The sequence below is a fragment of the Notothenia coriiceps genome, unplaced genomic scaffold, assembly GCF_000735185.1.
Source record: "Notothenia coriiceps isolate Sejong01 unplaced genomic scaffold, NC01 NC01_scaffold00037250, whole genome shotgun sequence".
In the NCBI taxonomy this organism is placed as follows: Eukaryota; Metazoa; Chordata; class Actinopteri; order Perciformes; family Nototheniidae; genus Notothenia; species Notothenia coriiceps.
The window spans coordinates 7,197,950-7,217,534 of record NW_011369951.1 but is presented as its reverse complement, the minus strand read 5'-3'; the positions used below and the strand labels follow the sequence as shown (position 1 = coordinate 7,217,534).

The following is a 19,585-nucleotide window of genomic DNA, read 5'->3' as shown; positions in this document are numbered from 1 at the left end:
AAGACCTTGCTCAACAAAAAGGTAGAAGTCAAGGTAAGGTCATCACGTCTTCCGCCGACTTTCTCAAACCTCTTTCCACTACCCACCTTTCCTTCTTCTTCTTCTTCTTCTTCTTCTTCTTCTTCTTCTTCTTCTTCTTCTTCTTCTTCTTCTTCTCCTCCTCCTCGGATGTATTCTTTCTGCTCCACTATTTGCTTCTTTCCTAATTTGGCTAATCTCAATTTCTCCTATAGCTTTCTTGTCTTTGTTGTTAAACGTGTTTGTTTCTCATTATTTTGTGTCCATCATAATGTACGTTGAGATCGTGGTTTTGTGTTTAGATGATCTTACAGATTCACCATTTGTGACTTGTGAAAGGATACCTGTTTGCTATGTCTACATATCTGTAGACGAGTGTCTTTGTATGTGCCCGTCTGCGTGTTGTCTGCCATAACACATGCCTCAAGTAGCAATTCCTTCAGAGAGCACACTTTATTTACATTTTCAAATTATCCAGCTCATGCCCCTCTCTCCATATCCATTATTAAATGTAACATCTGTCATCTCCATTACTTTTTTCATCCCTTCCTCTCACCCCGCCATTTGAGTCTCTTCCTCCAGTTTCAGTGCTTCCTATTCCTGCTCACCCCATCTGGTCTTTAACCCTGTATTCCAGTTCATCCTTTTAATAAAGATCTCTCACCATCCCACGCTCGCACATACACACACTGCAGTAACACATCCCACACAGAGCTTCCATGAATGTGTTCAGCGTGTATGCATGATAGTGTGCGACCAAGCTTGGAACATGGTGTACATGCAAGAGAATGTGTTTGCTTCTCAGCATTGTACGTTATGTTAGGAAGAGACTTTGGAATAGACTTTGTGAGTGTTTCACATGTGTTTGAAAAGAGAACGAAAGCGCAAATGAATGTCTCTGTGTGTGTGTGTGTGTGTGTGTGTGTGTGTGTGTGTGTGTGTGTGTGTGTGTGTGTGTGTGTGTGTGTGTGTGTGTGTGTGTGTGTGTACGCATGCACGCACACACATGGCCCCCCTCCTCTTTCTCCCTGCTCAGTCGGTTCAGCAGGGAATGTGACTCCGGTTCCAGGAATAGCTGCCAGTCTGGACCCTGGAAACTCAGACGACAGAAATAGACACTCACTTCCACTGCAGCCCTCTCATTGCCTAGCAACAGGCACACTCGCCCCAAACCTTTTCTAAAGACGTCTTCTTCGTTTGCTGCCGTCCCTGCTTGCCTCCGTCCCTCCCTCTTCTCTTGTTTCTTCTCTCCACATGTCCTTTTGGCGAATCTGACCTCCTCTCCTCCTCCTCGGCCTCTCCTCCTCCTCCTCCTCGTCCCGCAGGTTCATTAATGCGTAATGGCACCTGATGTTTGCTTCAGCTGTAACACCTGCTCAGAGCAGGCTGGCAGTTTCTCTTTGGCACAAAGTAAGCATCAACATCAGCCTCACGAACTGCCAGCAGCTGCTCATAAACGCCACTTCAGTCAGCATTTCATTCTTCTTTTTAAAAGATATTACATGTAGCATTCCTATACATTGTTACAAAATATAAACTGGTTACAAAACAACACATCCTTAATTCGGGAGATTGTAAAATACAACAAGGGGGCATATTAGGTTTCCGGTGCTCTTGTTCATTTAAAGTGATTGCACTTATGACCCTAAATAATCGTTCTAATCATTTATTGATGTATAAATGCTACATGTAACAACTCTACAAGTAATGAGCCTGTCGTGGTCATTTTGCATTTCCTTGCTGACCTTTCACGCCTCCGTCTGGCCCCGAGCTTCTCTTATTCTGTCAACAAAAAACCACCACTTGCTTACCACCCTTTTGTCATCTTACAGAGGTCTTAAACCCCACCTCCTGCTTTGTGCGCTTTCCTCTCCCTACTTTCCCAATATAACTTGAGCGGGAACTTTTCCATCTTCTTCTTTCTCCAAACTTTCTGACAAAGTCTGATCTTAGCAAAGGAAATCAAGTTTTGATGTACACTTGCAAGTCCTGTCTTGTACTTTGATCTAGCCCATTCACTTTTATTGTCATTGGTTACTTTATCTTTTTCCCCCCTTCTACTATCCAACCATCCATCAATAACTCCATCCATCCATCAATCGCCTGGGGACAGAAACGCAAGTCCAGCTCTACCGTCCAGTACATGGTGAGCATGCTAGTTATGCATTTTAATAATCACTCCTTTGTTTGCTTCTACTCTTTATCTTTTATGTCTTTTATCCAACTTTCCCGTGCTTTTACTCTATTTCATCGGTGGAGTCAAGTATCCTACACTCCTCTTGAGTATTCATTTGTGGGACAGTGGTGGCCAATTCATCACGGGTCTCACAGATGCTAAGCAGAAGTCACATAGACCCTTGCAAAGTGGGCTCAATCATGCCTAACCCTAACAATATTCAAAAGAAAACATGACAGGATGTTTTACTTCCATCAGAGTTACTCCAGAGATGCTGCTCCAGATCTGTCAAGGGCATACTTTAAGGACAGAGGCTGCCCTGTGTTTGGATACCTAACTTTTTGGTCTAAAAAAACACTGCACTTTCTTACATGTTAACAGAAGTGAAAACTAATTGCGTATCAACCCTGTGTTTTGTATGCACTCCAAAATGTGATGGCTTCTTCCTTGGGCCGCCCTTCCACCAAGTTTCTTTATAATCCTTCTGACAAACCAAACTGAAAACGGATGAAATGTTTTTCTACAGGCCCATCCTCTCTTCTCGCTCCTCTTCCTCCTGTGTTTTCCCTCTGCACTGCTTTCCTTGCTTACCTGGAGAACCACCTGTGAATACTTTGACCCACTTTCTCCTTCTTTGTTTGAACTCATTCAATTGTGAAACTCTGTGATCTCTACCAATATGCAAGCTTGATTATATCCCCTCCAGCACGTTATTCAGAAAAGTGAAGGGTTTTCCTCACCAAATCCTAAGACCCCGAGATTCTGCAAACAAGCTTTGAGTAAAACGTCTCATCTGCTAATCATTTACTTTGATGAGCAAAACATTTCCTTTTGCTCCACAGCGGCAGCGGTGTGACTGATGAGGGCACAAATGTGTGTGTGACTGTGGGTTTCACTGGTATGTGTGTGTGATTTCAGTCTTTATCTATGTATCACCTTAGTGTCAGCTTACACCAGCTTTTATTTTCAAGGCTGTTATTTCTGTATTCATTGTGGTGTTTTTTAGCACTTTTTTGTGGTGATCTATAAGCCTTCATCTTCTACTCTACTCCTCTTCTCTCTTGAATAGAATCCATATTATGGATACACCCATGTACAGTACACACACACACATTCTTAAGTCACCTTAGTTGACCTATTTTCCTTTATGTAAATCAATGTTTCAAATGGTTGCCAATTCTGTATCCTAAAATCAATGATCTTGTGCTTCTTTCTTAAAGCATTATTTTTTTTATCTGTAGAACAGCCTGTGAAATGAAAGGCTTTTGCTAGTGTGATTAGCATTATACCTAGGTGGAATTTTCTTCCATCTTGGCAGATTTCTTCCCACTTTCTTTTGACATTCACACCACACTAAGGCTTAATGCGGCATAAAGTAATCCATGACTTCTCTTGACCTCTATCACAGACTGGTAGGTGGCTTAGATGTAAGTGTTACATGATTAATATTTATGTAACGGTAGCTGAGTTCTTAGAATGAGTAACTTTGGTGATTCACTTCCACACCCACGCCCCATTTAACAACTTCAAGTTAATGTTTGTTTTCAAATAATTCAATGTTAATTTAATGCAAATATCATTACGGTCCAAATAAGCTATAAAGGACTGACCGCTCTTTGATGTTTGGCCTTCAAAGGAGAATTTGATGTGGGCTTATAATTTTAAAAAGTGATTTATTACGGCCAAATGGCACGGTTGCAATCTGAAATATTAAGCAGCGTGACAACATCATGATGTCACTAAGTGTCACCGGCCCCCGCTCATGTTACCTCTCAGAATTACAGATCCGTCTTGTGAATGAATGTTTAAGATATCATCACTGCTGCTGCTGCCTGCCATCTACTGGACTCCACACTCAGACACTCACCTATTTGTATCTAACTATGTTTGTGGGGACATACAGTTATCGCATTGTTAATTATTTTTCTGTCTCTTATTTAAAAATGTTTTTCCATTATGGACGTAATTCAAAGTAAAGCGTAATCTTAATCCCTTAAAACCAAACATAGACTTTAAATCTCAAATATATTTTTGTTCACCCAAATCATTAACTCCTTACTTATTTTGTTATTTAGCCATATTGTTTATTTTATTTTATTATAGGATTTACATTTATTTTATACAATAAAGTAGAAAATAAGGAAAACTCTAACCTGGACTGTTACTAAATGTCGAGCATCTATTTTTTATGTAGTTTTTTAGGACACCATTAACCTCCGTGTTAACATCTTCTCAAATAATTTTAATTGGAAATGTGTGAAAAAAGGACGTCACTAACAACTAGGTGAAACATTTAAAATACGTTTTCACAGAAATATGAGTGCATAAAGACATGGGTATGCACATAAACACATGCCTGGACTCCCAAACCCACCTTTTTGCTGATGTTTTCAATCTTGTTGTGTCTCCTTCCTTTCCTCTCCTCTCCTGCACAGCCCCAGACAAACAGCACCAAAAACAGCATAGTCACCAGCCCCAAAGGAAACACCCATTCACCTGCTCTGGTATTTACCTCCTAACCCCACCCCCCTTAATCCTAATTCACCCTTCACCCTCACCTTTGTGTGTTTGTCCGTATATCCTATAAGACCCCTACCTTCCCTCTCCCGTACTCCTGTAGCTTTGTCTGTTTTTCCTCTCTGTTCGTCTAGTCATTTGTGCTTAATCCTTGCCCAGCGGCTGTGAGAGCCACAGGGGTCGAGTAGGTTTTCCAAGAAAGGGACAGACAGCCAATGCCTGCTGGGACTGTCAGTGAAATTGACCCCCCCCCTCCTTCTTATGTATGCCTCTGTTCAGAAGCGGTTCCCCACCGTGTGAGCATCACAGTCCAAGGGTCTTCAGATTATCCTTCCAGCCAAATAGCACTTCAGCTGATTTCAGAGATTATTTCCTGCTCTTGGGCTACACACATGGTCAACAATGACTTTTATTAAGGGAAAAATATACAACGTGAAGTAAAGTCCAGAACCGTGGGCACCATTTTTACTAAGCATCATGTGTCTGGGTGAGATTTCAAAGTTATTTGTGTTTCTCCTCTTGATCTATGTGGAGCTTCTGCTATATTCATATTTCCGTGGGTGAGTTGTGGACCTTGGACCTGCTTCAGGATTAATATTTCCAATGAACATGGGAAAATTCTGTTTACAGACTCTAAAATAGCAAATATGCAAACAAAATATTTAAATTAAAAAACATTTAGATGGACATTTTAATGGATGTTGGTAGAATAATCAATAATGAAAATAAATGATAAATGAAATCCTTAAAGTATCCTAAATACTTTGATGTCAGTTTTCTTTTGTTTTCTGATATCTTTGTAGTTCTTTTCAAAACCGAAATAAATAGTATAAGGATGCACAATAAAGGTGAGGCATTCATTATAATTTGTGTTGCATAGACAACATCTGTGAACGTCTTTAAAGTATATAACGAATGGTCCTGGTTAATGTAGGATTTGCAATGATAGATTTCATGCAATTAAATAATTGTGTTTCAGGAGTGCACTACATTTGCAAATGCCTCTTACTTTGTGTGCAACTGCAATTTATTTAACCATAATAGCTGCATTTTATAATGCAATTTTTACTTCAAGTCAATCAGCCATGCCAAATGAAGAGACCTAGATGGCTCACAAAGGATTTCACCAAACTACGCATCTAGCACAGTTGAGGAATTTGGGTTTGCTCTTTGGAACTCCTGCAAACTAAATATATTTGCCATACACTGCAAAGCTCGATTTTAGCACGTTGTGATAATAAAACACAGATTATAGTCTATTGGTCAGCAGGTCTCTTGGTGGTGTCAATGAGCGGTGACCCTGGTAGATATTACCTGTCCATGGTGTGCATCACTAGCTTGGCCTCAGCTTGACACTGTTTAAAACTAGGCATCTGCTTTCAGCACTTTGATTGGAGAAGGCAAGATAACAGTTGTCCTTTTGTGGATGGAAGTCTGTTTTTCTGTGTGCGCATGCATCTTATCTGTACAAATACAGACATACTACAAGAAGCGCTTGATAGGAAGATGACTGACTTCAGAGTGAGAAACACAACCATTTGAAGAGGCTTTTTTTTTCTGATCTTTGAGGGGAACAGAGAGTGGGAGTGCGTCTGTGATCTTCACTCTGTTGCTAGGGGCTTGAACTAGCTACTGTTTAGCCATTTGGTACATTAACTCCTTTATTGCAGAGCTGCAAGGTCAGAGAGACCCTTAGAATTAGATGACCTTAATTTTCTGATCTTGGAGCAGATAAGGGGTGATGGGAATCTTAATGTGCGGCTTGGCTGTATATACATAACATAATTTGACTTAATTGCGACACTAGAACATCCCTGAAAGAACAGTAGAGTTAAAGACAGCAGTGATGTGTTGCGGTCAACCCCCTGTGATGTTGTGACACCATTACCCATTTCCCCCTCATTCTAATCTGTAAAGCCAAGGTACTTTGTTCTCACTCATCATCATCACCATCTCCCAAATTGCCTCCGGTGCATGTTGCCCTAGGTGACGGTTGCCCTGACAACACTGCCATCATCACAAGGGAGAAAGCTGATGATTGGTCATCACCGAGGTGTCACTTCCTGTGAAGAACATGATGGGGGTGGCGGCAGGGTGTTCTGATTTACGTACATCAGATGGCACTTTCTAGCAGAGTGTTAAGAGCTGCAGAAAAGGGAAAAAATATATATGTCTCCCTTTTATGAATGATCCGCAATCAGGGCCTGCTGCATCAGGGGACAAAAAGGCAACACTGACGGAAATGTTTTTGTGTGAAAAGAGCCACCAACTGGCTAAAAACGTGACAGAGATGCTGAAGATACATTAGATTGCAGAATCTGCAATATAAGATGAAAGAAGGAACTTAATGTGATATAAGTGAAAGAAGATCAACTGGGATTGTGAAAAGGCAAAACAACAAGGAGATATGGCTAGTCTTGAGGATTTACGGAGCCAATTATGTGCACAAAAAATTGTGATTTAAAATAAAAACCCATACATTTCAGTCAGAACATCTTTTAGAAGGGGAGCCAAAATGATCAGAAAGACCTGTTTTCATCTTGTCCGGCAAAATCTTTTCGCTGGGTTTAGCAGTGTCTAATAAGATGTTGAGCATAGTGTTTATCTACATCAGAGCTCATTGAAATTGTGTGCGTTACCTTCATTTTAATGAACAATCCTCTTGATCCTGCTTACATTTGCATATTTGTAGGTTGAATGAAAAAATAATTGGTGGCTTGATTGCAACTGTCCCTTTCCGGAGGCTGTGTAGTGTCAATTTGTGTGAGAGAAAATTGTGCAAAGTGCTCATGGCAGTGACTTCACCCTGGGTTTCAATACCGTCTCTCACTCCAAATTACAGTTATTCAGTTCATCCATCCACTCCATGTCTTTGAAGGATTATTCTTTGTCAACCTTAACAAGCACTTTCTCTTCATGCAACATTCACATCACTGTCTTTTTCTTACACTTAACCCATCTCTATCTACTTTGATGTCAATCTTCTCTCTTTCTTTCCATCCCTCTCTCTGCCCCTTTCTTTGCTTTCTCTCTTTTGTTCCATGGTCCTCCTCCTCTACCTCCAGGAACCTCAGACAACCGTCATCCATAATCCAGTGGACGGGATGAAGGTACACATATATCATTCCCCACCCCAGACGTTCTTTTTATCCTCTGTCATTCTCCTCCTCTTGCTCATCTACTCCTGCCCCTTGATCCGTCTCGTCGCCATGCATCTGTGTGACCTCACAACAGCATTGGTTTACTAATGAGTGTGAATAACGTACATTTGTGTTGCTTGAGATAACACTCCTGGTGATCGGAATATTGCATTTTGCTTACCTTGCTAACCACAACAGTAGTTCTGAGAACGTTACGTTAAAAATATAGCATTGTCATCCAGACACATGGGCCACATTGTCTTGCCTTAATTCTCATTAAGCAGCACTTTGTAGCTTAATGTAGACAGGGGCTGACAGGTGCAACCGCAACGGCCCAAAACATTTCCATTTGGAGAAACGCGCTGCACTTTCAAAAGCATTTCAACACAATTGTGTGAAAACACATTCAAGTGAAGAAACATCTTCACCAACTTGAACGGAAACTTACCTAAAGTGTACGTTTTTTTTAAGCTTTCTTTTATCGCAGATCTTCTGGAAGGTAGCCAACCTAGTCATTTTAAATATACTGACAAAACACTTACAAATATGAAATAGAGTAACTCCGCCCAGTGACAGTTGGCAAACTTTATAATCCCCCAATGTCACCAAGCGCTCTGGTCCCAGCTGTGTGCATCACTTTTTAGTGTCCCCGTTTTCGTTGTGTTTTGAGCATCTTTCTTGGAGCGATTTTTATCTGCAGCGTTTTGTGTTTTTAATATCTGCATCGTTTCTAAAGCTGCAGCGCGTTTCTCCAACTGAAAGGGTTTTGGCCTGTTTGAGCACGTTTTACCGTAATAATATTTCCCTAGATCATAGAATATAGGTTGTTGAGAGTACTTTATATTAGATTTTGCGTTGGATCTCAAAGGGAAATGCATTGCTTTAAATGAATTACAACAGCCGGTATCAGAAGAAGATGAGGATTTATTAGTGACCTTTTTGATCTTAGCATTGCAAAAAACAGGTGAGGTCTAAAGTCTAAGTTGAATTGGTCAAAAGCCTGAATATATTGGCTGAAAAATATTACAAGGCATTATAATAAGTGAGGCTCAATTACAGCTATGTGCCCAAAAAGTGTCATACTAATGCAGGTAACAAGATGCTCTTTAGAAGGCTATGAAACCACTTTTGTGCTTTGTGTTTGTGATGCTGTTTGTGCCCGTGTGTAATTCTATTGAGGTCAGAGAGTCTCTAAACTCTCCTCTACGTGCAGGGGAATGTAGGCCCATTTATTCTGCTAAATGGAAATCAGAAGATAACTTATTCCCGGCTAAAGCCTTATTAGAGAAAGACAGCAAGGCTGAAGGAAAAGGTAGATAAACCTATGCTTAATGAAAAAGTTCCTATTTAAATCATAAACCTGAACAGTGTCACGCTTGCAATGTCGCTGCAAGTCCAAAGTGTATTAAATAGTACGGTTTTAGTCAAAATGCATTTGTTAGGGAAGCAGTGAGCATCTGACTGGATAAATGAGACTTGATTACACTGCAAGACTTATATTAGGTTTGTAAACGGATGTTTTGATATCGTTTTCTCTATCGTTGAACTTCCATTTGTCAAGACCTTTCTCCGTTTCTTACCCTTCCTTCACCATAGAGGCATGGCATTGATGGGAACTTGTGGTAATTGACATACATATGGTCATATTGTTGGTGAAGTATTTCTCAAAGATGTCAGCTAATTTCCCGCTGAGAGTCCCTTCTGCCTGCTTCCATTGTTGCTTTAGAAAAAGGGATGGAGCACATGCTATTGAGTTTCTGTCAGTTTCAGCAAGAGACGAGAGCACCCTGTGGAGGAGAGACGTCTACACTGTTTGAAGCACACACACTGAGAATGAAGCACAGGGAGCTCTGCCTGGAGTAGCATAGAGAAAAGAGGTCGACAGTCGAATATGGAATGACATTTGACACCGTGGCGTATTGAGCCACTAGGCTGATGGGTGTGCTGGCATGGTTTGACTTTATGCTTGCAAAGGTTGTCTGGTTGTAGCTTTGAACAAAGATGTGACTTTGTTTGGCATCTGTTGTATGAATTGAATCAAGCTTAATTTGTTTTAATATATCTGTTGCTCGGTTACCAATTTCGTTTTTTTGAAGGCTTGACGTTAAGTATGCCCTAACTGGCCCGTGTTCCTGTAAACAAGACTTCTTAGCTCTCTTGTGATGTGTTGCTTTATGTGTATTCAGCACTGATGTTTACACCATTATGTTTCAACCCAAACTGACTGTCTATCTCTGATCTGCAGGGATCATCAGACAGCAGCAACACCACTGTGGAGGATGAAGATGTGAAAGGTAAGACTGCAGAGATACAAGGGATAATGACACGGAAACAGGCAGAAAGACATTTTTGTTGAACATCCGAATACTTCTGAGGACTTGTCATGTGGAACACAAGCGTGCTTAATAACGCCTTTGTGTTTTTCAGTTTCACCTAAAAATATATGTTTTGCGCTCATAAATCAAAAGAAAGTAGTAAATAATCCTGATGTCTTGAATGGATTGTGTAAAAGTGACTTCAGACAACCGGCCGATAGCTGACCTCTTATGGAGTCTGTGTGTATTGCTTATTTCTCTTTTGGTTTTTCAAAAAGAGTGTGTGTGTGTGTGTGTGTGTGTGTGTGTGTGTGTGTGTGTGTGTGTGTGTGTGTGTGTGTGTGTGTGTGTGTGTGTGTGTGGCTTCTAGTTGGAATTATGCCTCACACATATCAGCAAATAACTTCACCAAGTGAGTTTGTCTCCAGCATTTTTGGTCCACTGAATTTATGTTTTGGACGATTATGTGTGTCTCTTCTTATCTACGCGCCAACACACTCAAACACCCCTGTTCTCCAGAGTAAAATGCTTCTTAATCAGGTCATGAATTTATCATTTTGGTTGCAGGCATACAGAACAAAATGTGCTCTTCCTCCTCCTCTTCTTTCTCCTCCTCCCTGTGGAGGCTTTGCTGCCATGTCACAAATTCCATTGTAACTATAGCAGAGCAATCATGTTCCTCTAAGAGAAAATAACCAGTACTGAGTACATCAAGTAGAACTACTTTAGTTACTCCTTTTAAATGTGCTCAGAGTCAAAGTAACTAAGGATCCTTTCCAACAAAAATTTCTATAAGACTATATATTATTAATTTGTATAGAAATTGTAAAAAAATGCATAGTAAAGATGAATTGTTTTGTTTTCAGAGTTAACAGTTGATTGCAATGATCATGCTTGATTACAAAAAGTGATAGTACATAATAATTTATGTATTGGGAGAAACACATTTTCATAACCTTCACCCTTTGGCCTCAGGTGTTAGTAATTAGTATAATGAATGGCCAAGCAAGACAATTATGGATAAGAAGTGGTGTCAGTCAGTGTGAAACATTCCTTAAATGTTCCAGGAAAAAGAGAACAGCACGATCAGCTAGACTGGCTTTAAGGTTTTAAACAAAGCCTCGTCTTAAGCACAAGTCTCTTGGGATCTAACAAATGAAACTGTTAAAATTGTATTCTTACTTGGAACGTTGTCCATTTTGTTCTTTTTATGTTTTATTTCAATAAATATTACAATCAGAATCAGAATACCTTTATTAGTCCCACAGAGGGGACATTTGCATCGTTACAGCAGGAAAGAGCCACAGACAGCTTAATGTTACCTATTTTAAGAAAAATTACTAAGTTATGATATAATAAAAAATGTAATAAAAAAAATACTTTTCGAAATACAAATCCTGTAACAGTTCTTAGGATTTAGCAGCCAGGTATATATTACACAGTTATTAGTGGCATATGTATATAATGTATATATTGCACATATAGCACATATTGCACATAGTTTGATGGTATTTAACTGCAGCAAGTTACACAATTTACAAGATACAAAATGAGAAAAAACACACCTTTTAACGGTTCTAAGGATTTAGCAGCCAGGTATAAATTACACAGTTATTAACGCATGTACAGTATTGCACATATTGCACATAGTTGATTGGTATTTAGCAGCAAGGGGTGATATAGTCTGTGTTGTGGTGTGTGTAGGGGAGAGGGGGGGTCTACTAGGGGCTGTGCTGGTTGTAAAGTCTGACCGGTGATAAGAGCAATGTAGGTAGCCCACAGTAGCATTGGGTCAACTGAAAATCCTTTTATTCCCTCAGGCTCTACTGTACTTTCCCTTTGCACACTGTGAAAAGTGTGCTCCCCCTACCATACTTACTTCCGATCCAAGGTCTCAAATTGGAGCCCCACCGCCCTGTCCCTCTGACAGGGGAGGGCAAGGGCACCTTGGGAGGTGGGTCAGGGCTAAAGGGGGGAGGTGTCTAAAAGTAGCCCTGGTGGCAGGAAAGGGAGAGTGCGGCTTAAAAACACACCGCTCTGCTTGCGCCACCCTTGGATAGCATTAGTCTCACACAGCAGTTTTTAAACTCTTAAGAGACGAGGCCGCAGATAGCACGGTTAGCGCCAGAGAAAACTACAAGAGACAGGTGAGTGTGTGTGAGGAAGTCGTGTTTGGTTCGTGGGACAGTTTGTTTCATGTCAGCCTGTGTAGGATCTTGTCAGGTCAGTGAGTGCTGGACAGCTGGTTTGTAACCCAACTCCTGTGCTAGCTCTCGGAGCATTCAAACACATATGTGCTCTGTTACTCTCAAAAGTTTACAGTAGAGAACATGCCATGGAGAGTTTTCTGGGGGTTGCTTGTTGTGGGTCGTTAATCTACAGTTTTGTTGTGTGCAGGTTTCACGTCAGTTAGAATAACTTGCAGTTCAATTGCTAATCCTGCAGTTCTCCTTTGAGTCGAATCATTTATTTGACTTCCTATTGTCTAGGTTTGGTTTCTGAAAGTAGGACATTTAAAAAAAATGTTGTTGCATTCTTTGTGTTGGTCCAAAATTGGTGGTACCATGGAAAAATACTCTCCTGCCAGTATCGTGCCATCCATTTTTTCCAAAGTGTTAATGTGTTGCGTTTCCCTCCGGGCCAGCTGAATAAAAAGACAAGGGGTAATGAGTAACATTCCCTCATTATCATGGCCAACACCATTGTCATCATCCATCCTCTGTTTACTTGCCAGACTTCCAATAAAGCAGTGGTTCTTAAAGTTTTTCCCCCCTTTTTGTCTTTAATAACCCAACAAAACAGTGAGAGACTGAGTCAGCTAGATCCTAAAATCACATCAAGATCATGACCTTTTCTTTCGCTTTTCTTATTTATTTATTTTTTCTGACACAGATGTTGTGTTTTTTTGTATTTGTTGGACTTCCTACTGTCCACTGCCAGAGTTGTCAGACTGGTCACTCCTAGTGTACCCCAGCTTTCATTGTGAACTGAAGAGCAAGAGAAGTCCTATTTTCTTTTGAGTACCGTGTCTTATATATCTTGCAGACTTTGCTTGTTTTTCTTTTATATGTCTCTGTCAACTATCTGTCCATGCTGTAAATCACATATGTCTGAATGAACACTTTGCCACTTTTAAAGCACAAGTTGTCTTAAAGAGATTATAACATCTGAAACCAGAGCCCTCTCTTGTGATTGGCCAACCGCTTTGAGATGTCCTGCCCCTTAATCTTTTAAATACAATATGTTTGAGCGCAAGTGTTACATAGTGATGTCATTTTGATGCAGAAGTAAACAAAGGAGTCCAATGGAGGAGTTTCAGGCAGGGAGGGGAATGTGTGGGAGAGAAACTCCCTCTGGAGGGATCGTTGGGATTTTAGCCTTTGCAGACCATTGAAATGCACAAAAGCCTATCGAACACTTTTTTTTTAGGTAGCTGTATTTTCATATTAAAAGAAAAGAGTTCGACTGGGTTTTATCATCTTGTATATATTTGCCCCCCCCCCACCATGTCATCTCACGCTCGCTCTGCCCTTCCCATCATTCCTCGCTGTTCCTCATATGTGTGTTTGCTCTCATTCTCTGTTTGTGTGCACGTCATCAGGAAAGAGCTTAGACAACAGCTCGCTTAAGGCGCAATCCAGCACGAGCTCCCAGCCCGATAGCTCTCAGGGCTCCTCAGCTGCTGTGTTCTGTAAGTTAGCATGGCCCCCTCCAAATGCAGCCTGACACACACACACACACACACACACACACACACACACACACACACACACACACACACACACACACACACACACACACACACACTGCACTAGCAATTCCACTTGACTAAAACCTCCCTTGTGTGTATTTCATCCAGCGTCCCTGCATATATTAAAAGCATACATGTGCTACCATTTAGCACCACTAATTCCCCCTTAGTACCCTGACTTAAACTGTGCTTTATGTCTCCATTACAGTGTTCTTAGTCGGCACCATACTACTTGTTGACAGTCTAACACATCCAATAACAACATAAATAGTGAAGGAAAAAACAAGCCATTCTAGATAACCGTGAGATGCTTTGTAGTATTTCTACTCGCAACATGTTTGTAGAATAACTCATAGTCTCGTTCTCATGGGCGCAGATGGAATAGCAACACAACACTGCTCCATGACTATCTGGGTCTTTGTTTGTCAGACATTTCCAAGCATGACTTTTGTTCTGTGTTCCCTTCAACATCTGTGTGGCAAGCTTTGTTTTTCATCTTAATGGCCATCATGCCATCAACCTTCTCCCATGTGCACTGTCTCCCATGTTCCTCCCTTCCTTCCATCCTAAACTCAGCTACTACAAAGTTTGCTGACCTGCTGGGCTCAGTGCGTAGGGGCTCAGGGCCCACATCCGACGGGGAAGGGACATCCTGCACTCCACCTCCCGCTGCCCTCTCCGCCCCCTCCCCTCCACACACCCCCATGCAGAGTAAGTAGACGAGGGAGAGTACTGTAGACGACCGCTGGAAGAGAAAATAGAGGACATCAAACATAAATCGGGATTCACACTTCCTCGGTCAATGCCTGCGAAGATGGATCGAGTCCGTCTTTTATGTCATGTTGGAAAATAACTAAAACTGCTTATTTTTAAGATCAACGTAGTGTTTTATTTTATCTGCATCCCTAGTTTTTTCTGCATCTTTAAAAATCCCTATAAGATTTGTGCAGTTTTTCTTTATTGTCAAACATTTTAAGTTAGCACTATAAAGCTATTACATTTTACATTACACAACAACCCATACTGTAACTGCAGAATCCAAAATATATCGATAACATAATTATAATTCCCTTTTTATACATGGTTTATACCAGATGTAGCACTTCAGTATGGATGAATTGGATTATAGCCCAAATAAAATAGTCAAATTTAATGTTTTTTATTATTTTTTAAATATGATTATAATTGCGTAGTTGTGCATCCATTAAATGTTTTACATATTTGAAGGATACCTGGAAATTATTAATAATTGTATACAAATGAAAGGTTTTCGGATAAATGAAAATATATAAAACTTTGGTTTTAATGAAAACCACCGGACCTCTAAATCGTCTTCTGTAAGGACTTTGTAGTGCAAAAAATATAATTAGTAGTGTAAATAATGTTATTTAATGTATAGTTACCTCAATATCAGAATTCCTTTATTTGTCCTGCAACGGGGACATTTATTGTATTACAGCAGCAGAAGTATAGTGCAGAAAATGTTACCAAAAATATACAAATAAGAGAATGTTTTTATTTCTTCATCCCTTTTTGTTCTCTAATCTATTTATTTACATTACTCCACCACAATCAACCCATCCTTCCTGCATTGCCGGCCCTCAGTGTCTCGGCTCACTGACCTGGTAAGCAGCGTTCGCAGGGCGGCGCCGGCGGCCCCTGCGCTCAATTCTGACGCTGCACCGGTGCCTAGTGCCAGGCCCACCCCTCTAAACGCACACACCACCTCCCCACATCCCCCCCACTCCCCCTCCAGCCCTCCCCTGTCTTCTTCCCAGAGTGAGTACCGACCTTACACATATTTTCCAATCACGGGTCCTAACCGAATGACATCCACTCACTGCAGGCCTGTGCGTGAGCAAGCGTGTGTAACAGCCAGTGTATTCTGCTTTTGGAGCATAAAATACTGTACATTGTACGTGTGGTAAACTGCTCTTCAGGTTAGAAGTTGGACCCTCTAGATGTGTGTGATTTTTGCTTCTATTAACATAATCTTCAGTAGGCTTATTGCACGCAGATGTAAGCATCGTTTGGTTGCTTTTGAATAGTTGTGATGTACACTAATACACAAGTGACATTGTTTGTGGTGTTTGTGACAGTCCATCAGGATCACATGAGTGACTCATGTCTGTTTGTATGTTTGATGTTATTTGTATTACCCAACTAATCGAGTGCATTCAGTGCATTTTTCCCAGATGGTTGTAAAAAAATGAAATTAAAGCAAGTTCACTATGAAGCATAAATGTCCAGCTCATTACAATAATGACCAGAGAAGTTGAAATTTTATTTTGAGTTGTTTCACATAAAAGTGTGCAAGTCGATTTTGACAGGATAACAACTGTTGACTTCTAGAATTGTGTGAGTAACATTCTGTTTTTAGACTTCTCTGTTTCAGTGTGTGTACTCTGTATAAATGCTCTGTAGTTGATCTGATTGAAATTGTGATTTTAAATCTCAAAACCGCTACAGTATCTGTCAGGCAGAAACTTGGGACAACTCATTTGCTAGGGTTAACTTTGATTTAAACATTTGTAGAATACTAAGAGCTTTATTGAGTAGGTGTAACTGTATTAAGGGTTAAACTCATAACTTTATAACTTAGGCTTTAATGTAATCGTAAAACCACTGTGCCACTGAAAATACAATAACAACTCAGGAGGGAAGCAGTCTAGATTTCCTTTGAGGGCCACCAGCTGCAGAGAGTTAACTAATTAAAGGGGCGTGGCCCCACAGCTGTGAAAAATCAGCAATCAGGTGTCCATTTTAGGTAACTTTCCAAAGACATTAAAGTCCTGTGGGAGTAAGACTGACAAAGACATTAGAGTCCTGCGGGAGTCACGAGGGAGGCAAAGAGGATTCAAATCCTACTCAGATTGCGCTAGGTATCGCTGGTGTTTTACTTTATTTTCTTTAGTTTTCTAGCCCCTCATGCTATAATCATGTGTATTTTCTCCATTCCTGTTTATGTGTTTTCTCGCAATTATCACTGGCCCCGTGTATCTCCTAATCGATATAACCGGCCTGCTCTTGTCTATCCCACATCCTCCACTGAGATCCAACATCTAGTTTCAGGGGGCCTGTGGAACTGCCAGTCAGCTGTTCCTAAGGCTGACTTCATCTCTGGCTACGCTTCCCTGCAGTCTCTGGATTTCCTTGCTCTCACTGAGACCTGGATTACTCCATCCAACACATCCACCCCAGCAGCTCTCTCCACAGCATATTCCTTCACCCACACACACAGACCCTCTGGTGGAGGAGGTGGCACTGGTCTCCTGCTCTCTCCCAACTGGAGCTTTTCCCTCTTCAAGCTACCTAACTTCACTCCTTCCACCTTTGAATTCCATGCCGTCACAGTGACCCATCCTATACAATTAACCATTGTTGTTCTCTACCGTCCACCAGGCGCCTTGGGGGACTTCTTGGAGGAATTAGATAATCTCCTCTCACACATCCCTGAAACTGGCCATCCCGCTGTACTTCTCGGAGACTTCAACCTCCAGACAGGGAAGATATCTGCGTTTGATAAAAGGTCAGCTAATGTAAATGTAACCAATAACCCTGAGGTGTTCTACTGAAGTATCTCAAAGTTACTCAGTCCACCTCATCATCACATTCGTAAGTGCCAGTTGCAGAGTTACCAAAAGGGGGGGGGAAAATGGTGATAAACGAGATATAATAGAATACAAATAAATTAAAACGCACACACTAATTCACATATTAGAGTCAAGTCCGAAGACGTGTTGTCTGGGTCAGTGGTTTTGAAAGTGGGGGGGTCGTGTGAGTCTGGGATGTGTTGTGGAAATAAGACTTCAGCACGGCTGCATCTCATATTCTGTGAGTGTGATTTAAACGGATCAGGCCAGCAAACATCCGCAATTTAGCAAAAATCTGCAAACATCAAACGCAATATCAGAGAAAATAAATAACAGAAGACGAATCGAAACTGTTAGTTTTTCATTTCCTGGCAAACATCACAGATCCTGGGAGCTCAAATCTCTGACTCAATAAACCCCAGAGGGGCATTTTCTAACTGTTTTTCCATCATATACAACGTGTTAAACGTTACCGGTCCTGCCATGCGGGCCTTTGAAAGACTATTGTTTTTAATGGAAATGTTAACTCAACATACCAACATGCTGCACGTCCAGAATTCCATGTTACGAGGAAGGTGAATCCAGTTACTGGACATTCATGAGGTTTGTCCGGTCTGAAACTGACCTCTGACTTTGTGTTTTCAGATTACTTTTACAAAAAGTTGTCGACTTAGAAAGGGGTAAACATACAACTAAAGTGGAAACCTGCATTAACTGAATATGGGGGAAAATTATATAGTTTGTCCCTTTTATATAGCTTTTCCAACTTCTCACTTTTTGCCACTTTTACTGGAATTTACTGCATGTGCACTACGGCTGCTGATTTGGAAATGATAATAAATAAATAAACCAGTGTATGCAAACACAATGTGTACACACACCACCACACAACACACACACACACACACACACACACACACACACCACACACCAACACCACCAACACACACCATGGTTTAATAAATATCACTTCAGGGGACATTACAATTGACTGACAATGCTTTCCTAGAGAATATTCTAACCTAACGAAGACTTCACCCTAAAATTAATGATTCCCCTTATGGGACCTCTCCTTATGTGAACTGTGTAAACAGATGTAGGTCCCCACAAGGGATAGTAATGCTAGGTCAAACACCACCACACACACACACACCACACACAACACCGCCCACACAACACACACACACACACACACGCACCACAAACACAAGCACACAGCGGTTAGGGCACCCTCTCTAACTGAAACATAACAAGAAACTCCCTCTTAAGGGAACTTTGGGTTTTTAAGCTTTGTAGACCATTACATGCACAACAACCTATCGAACACACAACAGGAGACAGGAACAACGCTAAGAAGCAAGACTAGATCCTCTTAATTCAATTGCCTTTTACCCTGGTTTTTGTTTAATGAGCTAGTAAAAAGTAAAGCAGGTGCAAATGTGTTTCCTTAATGTCCAGCTCGAGGTATCTGGAGTTCTTGGTTCCGCGTGGCTAAATGGATCTTCACTATCATCAATCATGGTAGAGCTCATTTTCCTTCCAAACAATTAGGCAATACTTAATTGGACTAAGCTGGCTAGTGTCAACGTGAACAGAACAGAGAAGTATCTGTGAGATGCTATTTATAAATCAAGCAAGTATTGTGTATGTTTCTCTCAAAATGTAAATTACGTTTTAAATAGGAGGACATATAAAAACTGATTATGAGGTAATTGGAGCAAAACAAAGATGATTGGTGTTTTGTAGTGAGACAGTGGGACACAGCTTTTTTCACGCGATTTGAGCCCCTCAGTATGTTCTGGTATAAAGCAGGGGTGTCAAACTCATTTTTCATCTCGGGCCCACATTAGGCATTATGGTTGCAATCAAAGGGGCGTTGTAACTAATATAATATAACATATATAATATATAACATATATAAAATAATGTTTTTTTTTTTTTTTTCATTTTACATGATTGCCCTCTGATTGGTAATTATCCGGACGAGTAAATAACTTCATAATGAACTATGTCTGAAAGCAGAAGTCCAGGGCAAACACTTGAGTTTTGACACCCTGAAGGTTACTAGTACAACT

The 19,585-nt window shown here is 40.7% G+C and overlaps 1 protein-coding gene across 1 annotated transcript; it reads left to right on the top strand.

Moving 5' to 3' along the window:
* LOC104967235 (calcium/calmodulin-dependent protein kinase type II subunit beta-like) lies at nt 1–15,862 on the top strand. Its single transcript, XM_010796652.1, has 9 exons — nt 1–33; nt 2,132–2,164; nt 4,630–4,698; nt 7,777–7,821; nt 10,097–10,145; nt 13,768–13,857; nt 14,494–14,628; nt 15,523–15,696; nt 15,858–15,862. Exons 2-9 carry the CDS (start codon nt 2,162–2,164, stop codon nt 15,860–15,862), a joined length of 570 nt encoding a protein of 189 aa, XP_010794954.1. The 5' UTR covers nt 1–33; nt 2,132–2,161.
* The last annotated feature ends 3,723 nt before the right edge of the window (nt 15,863–19,585 follow it).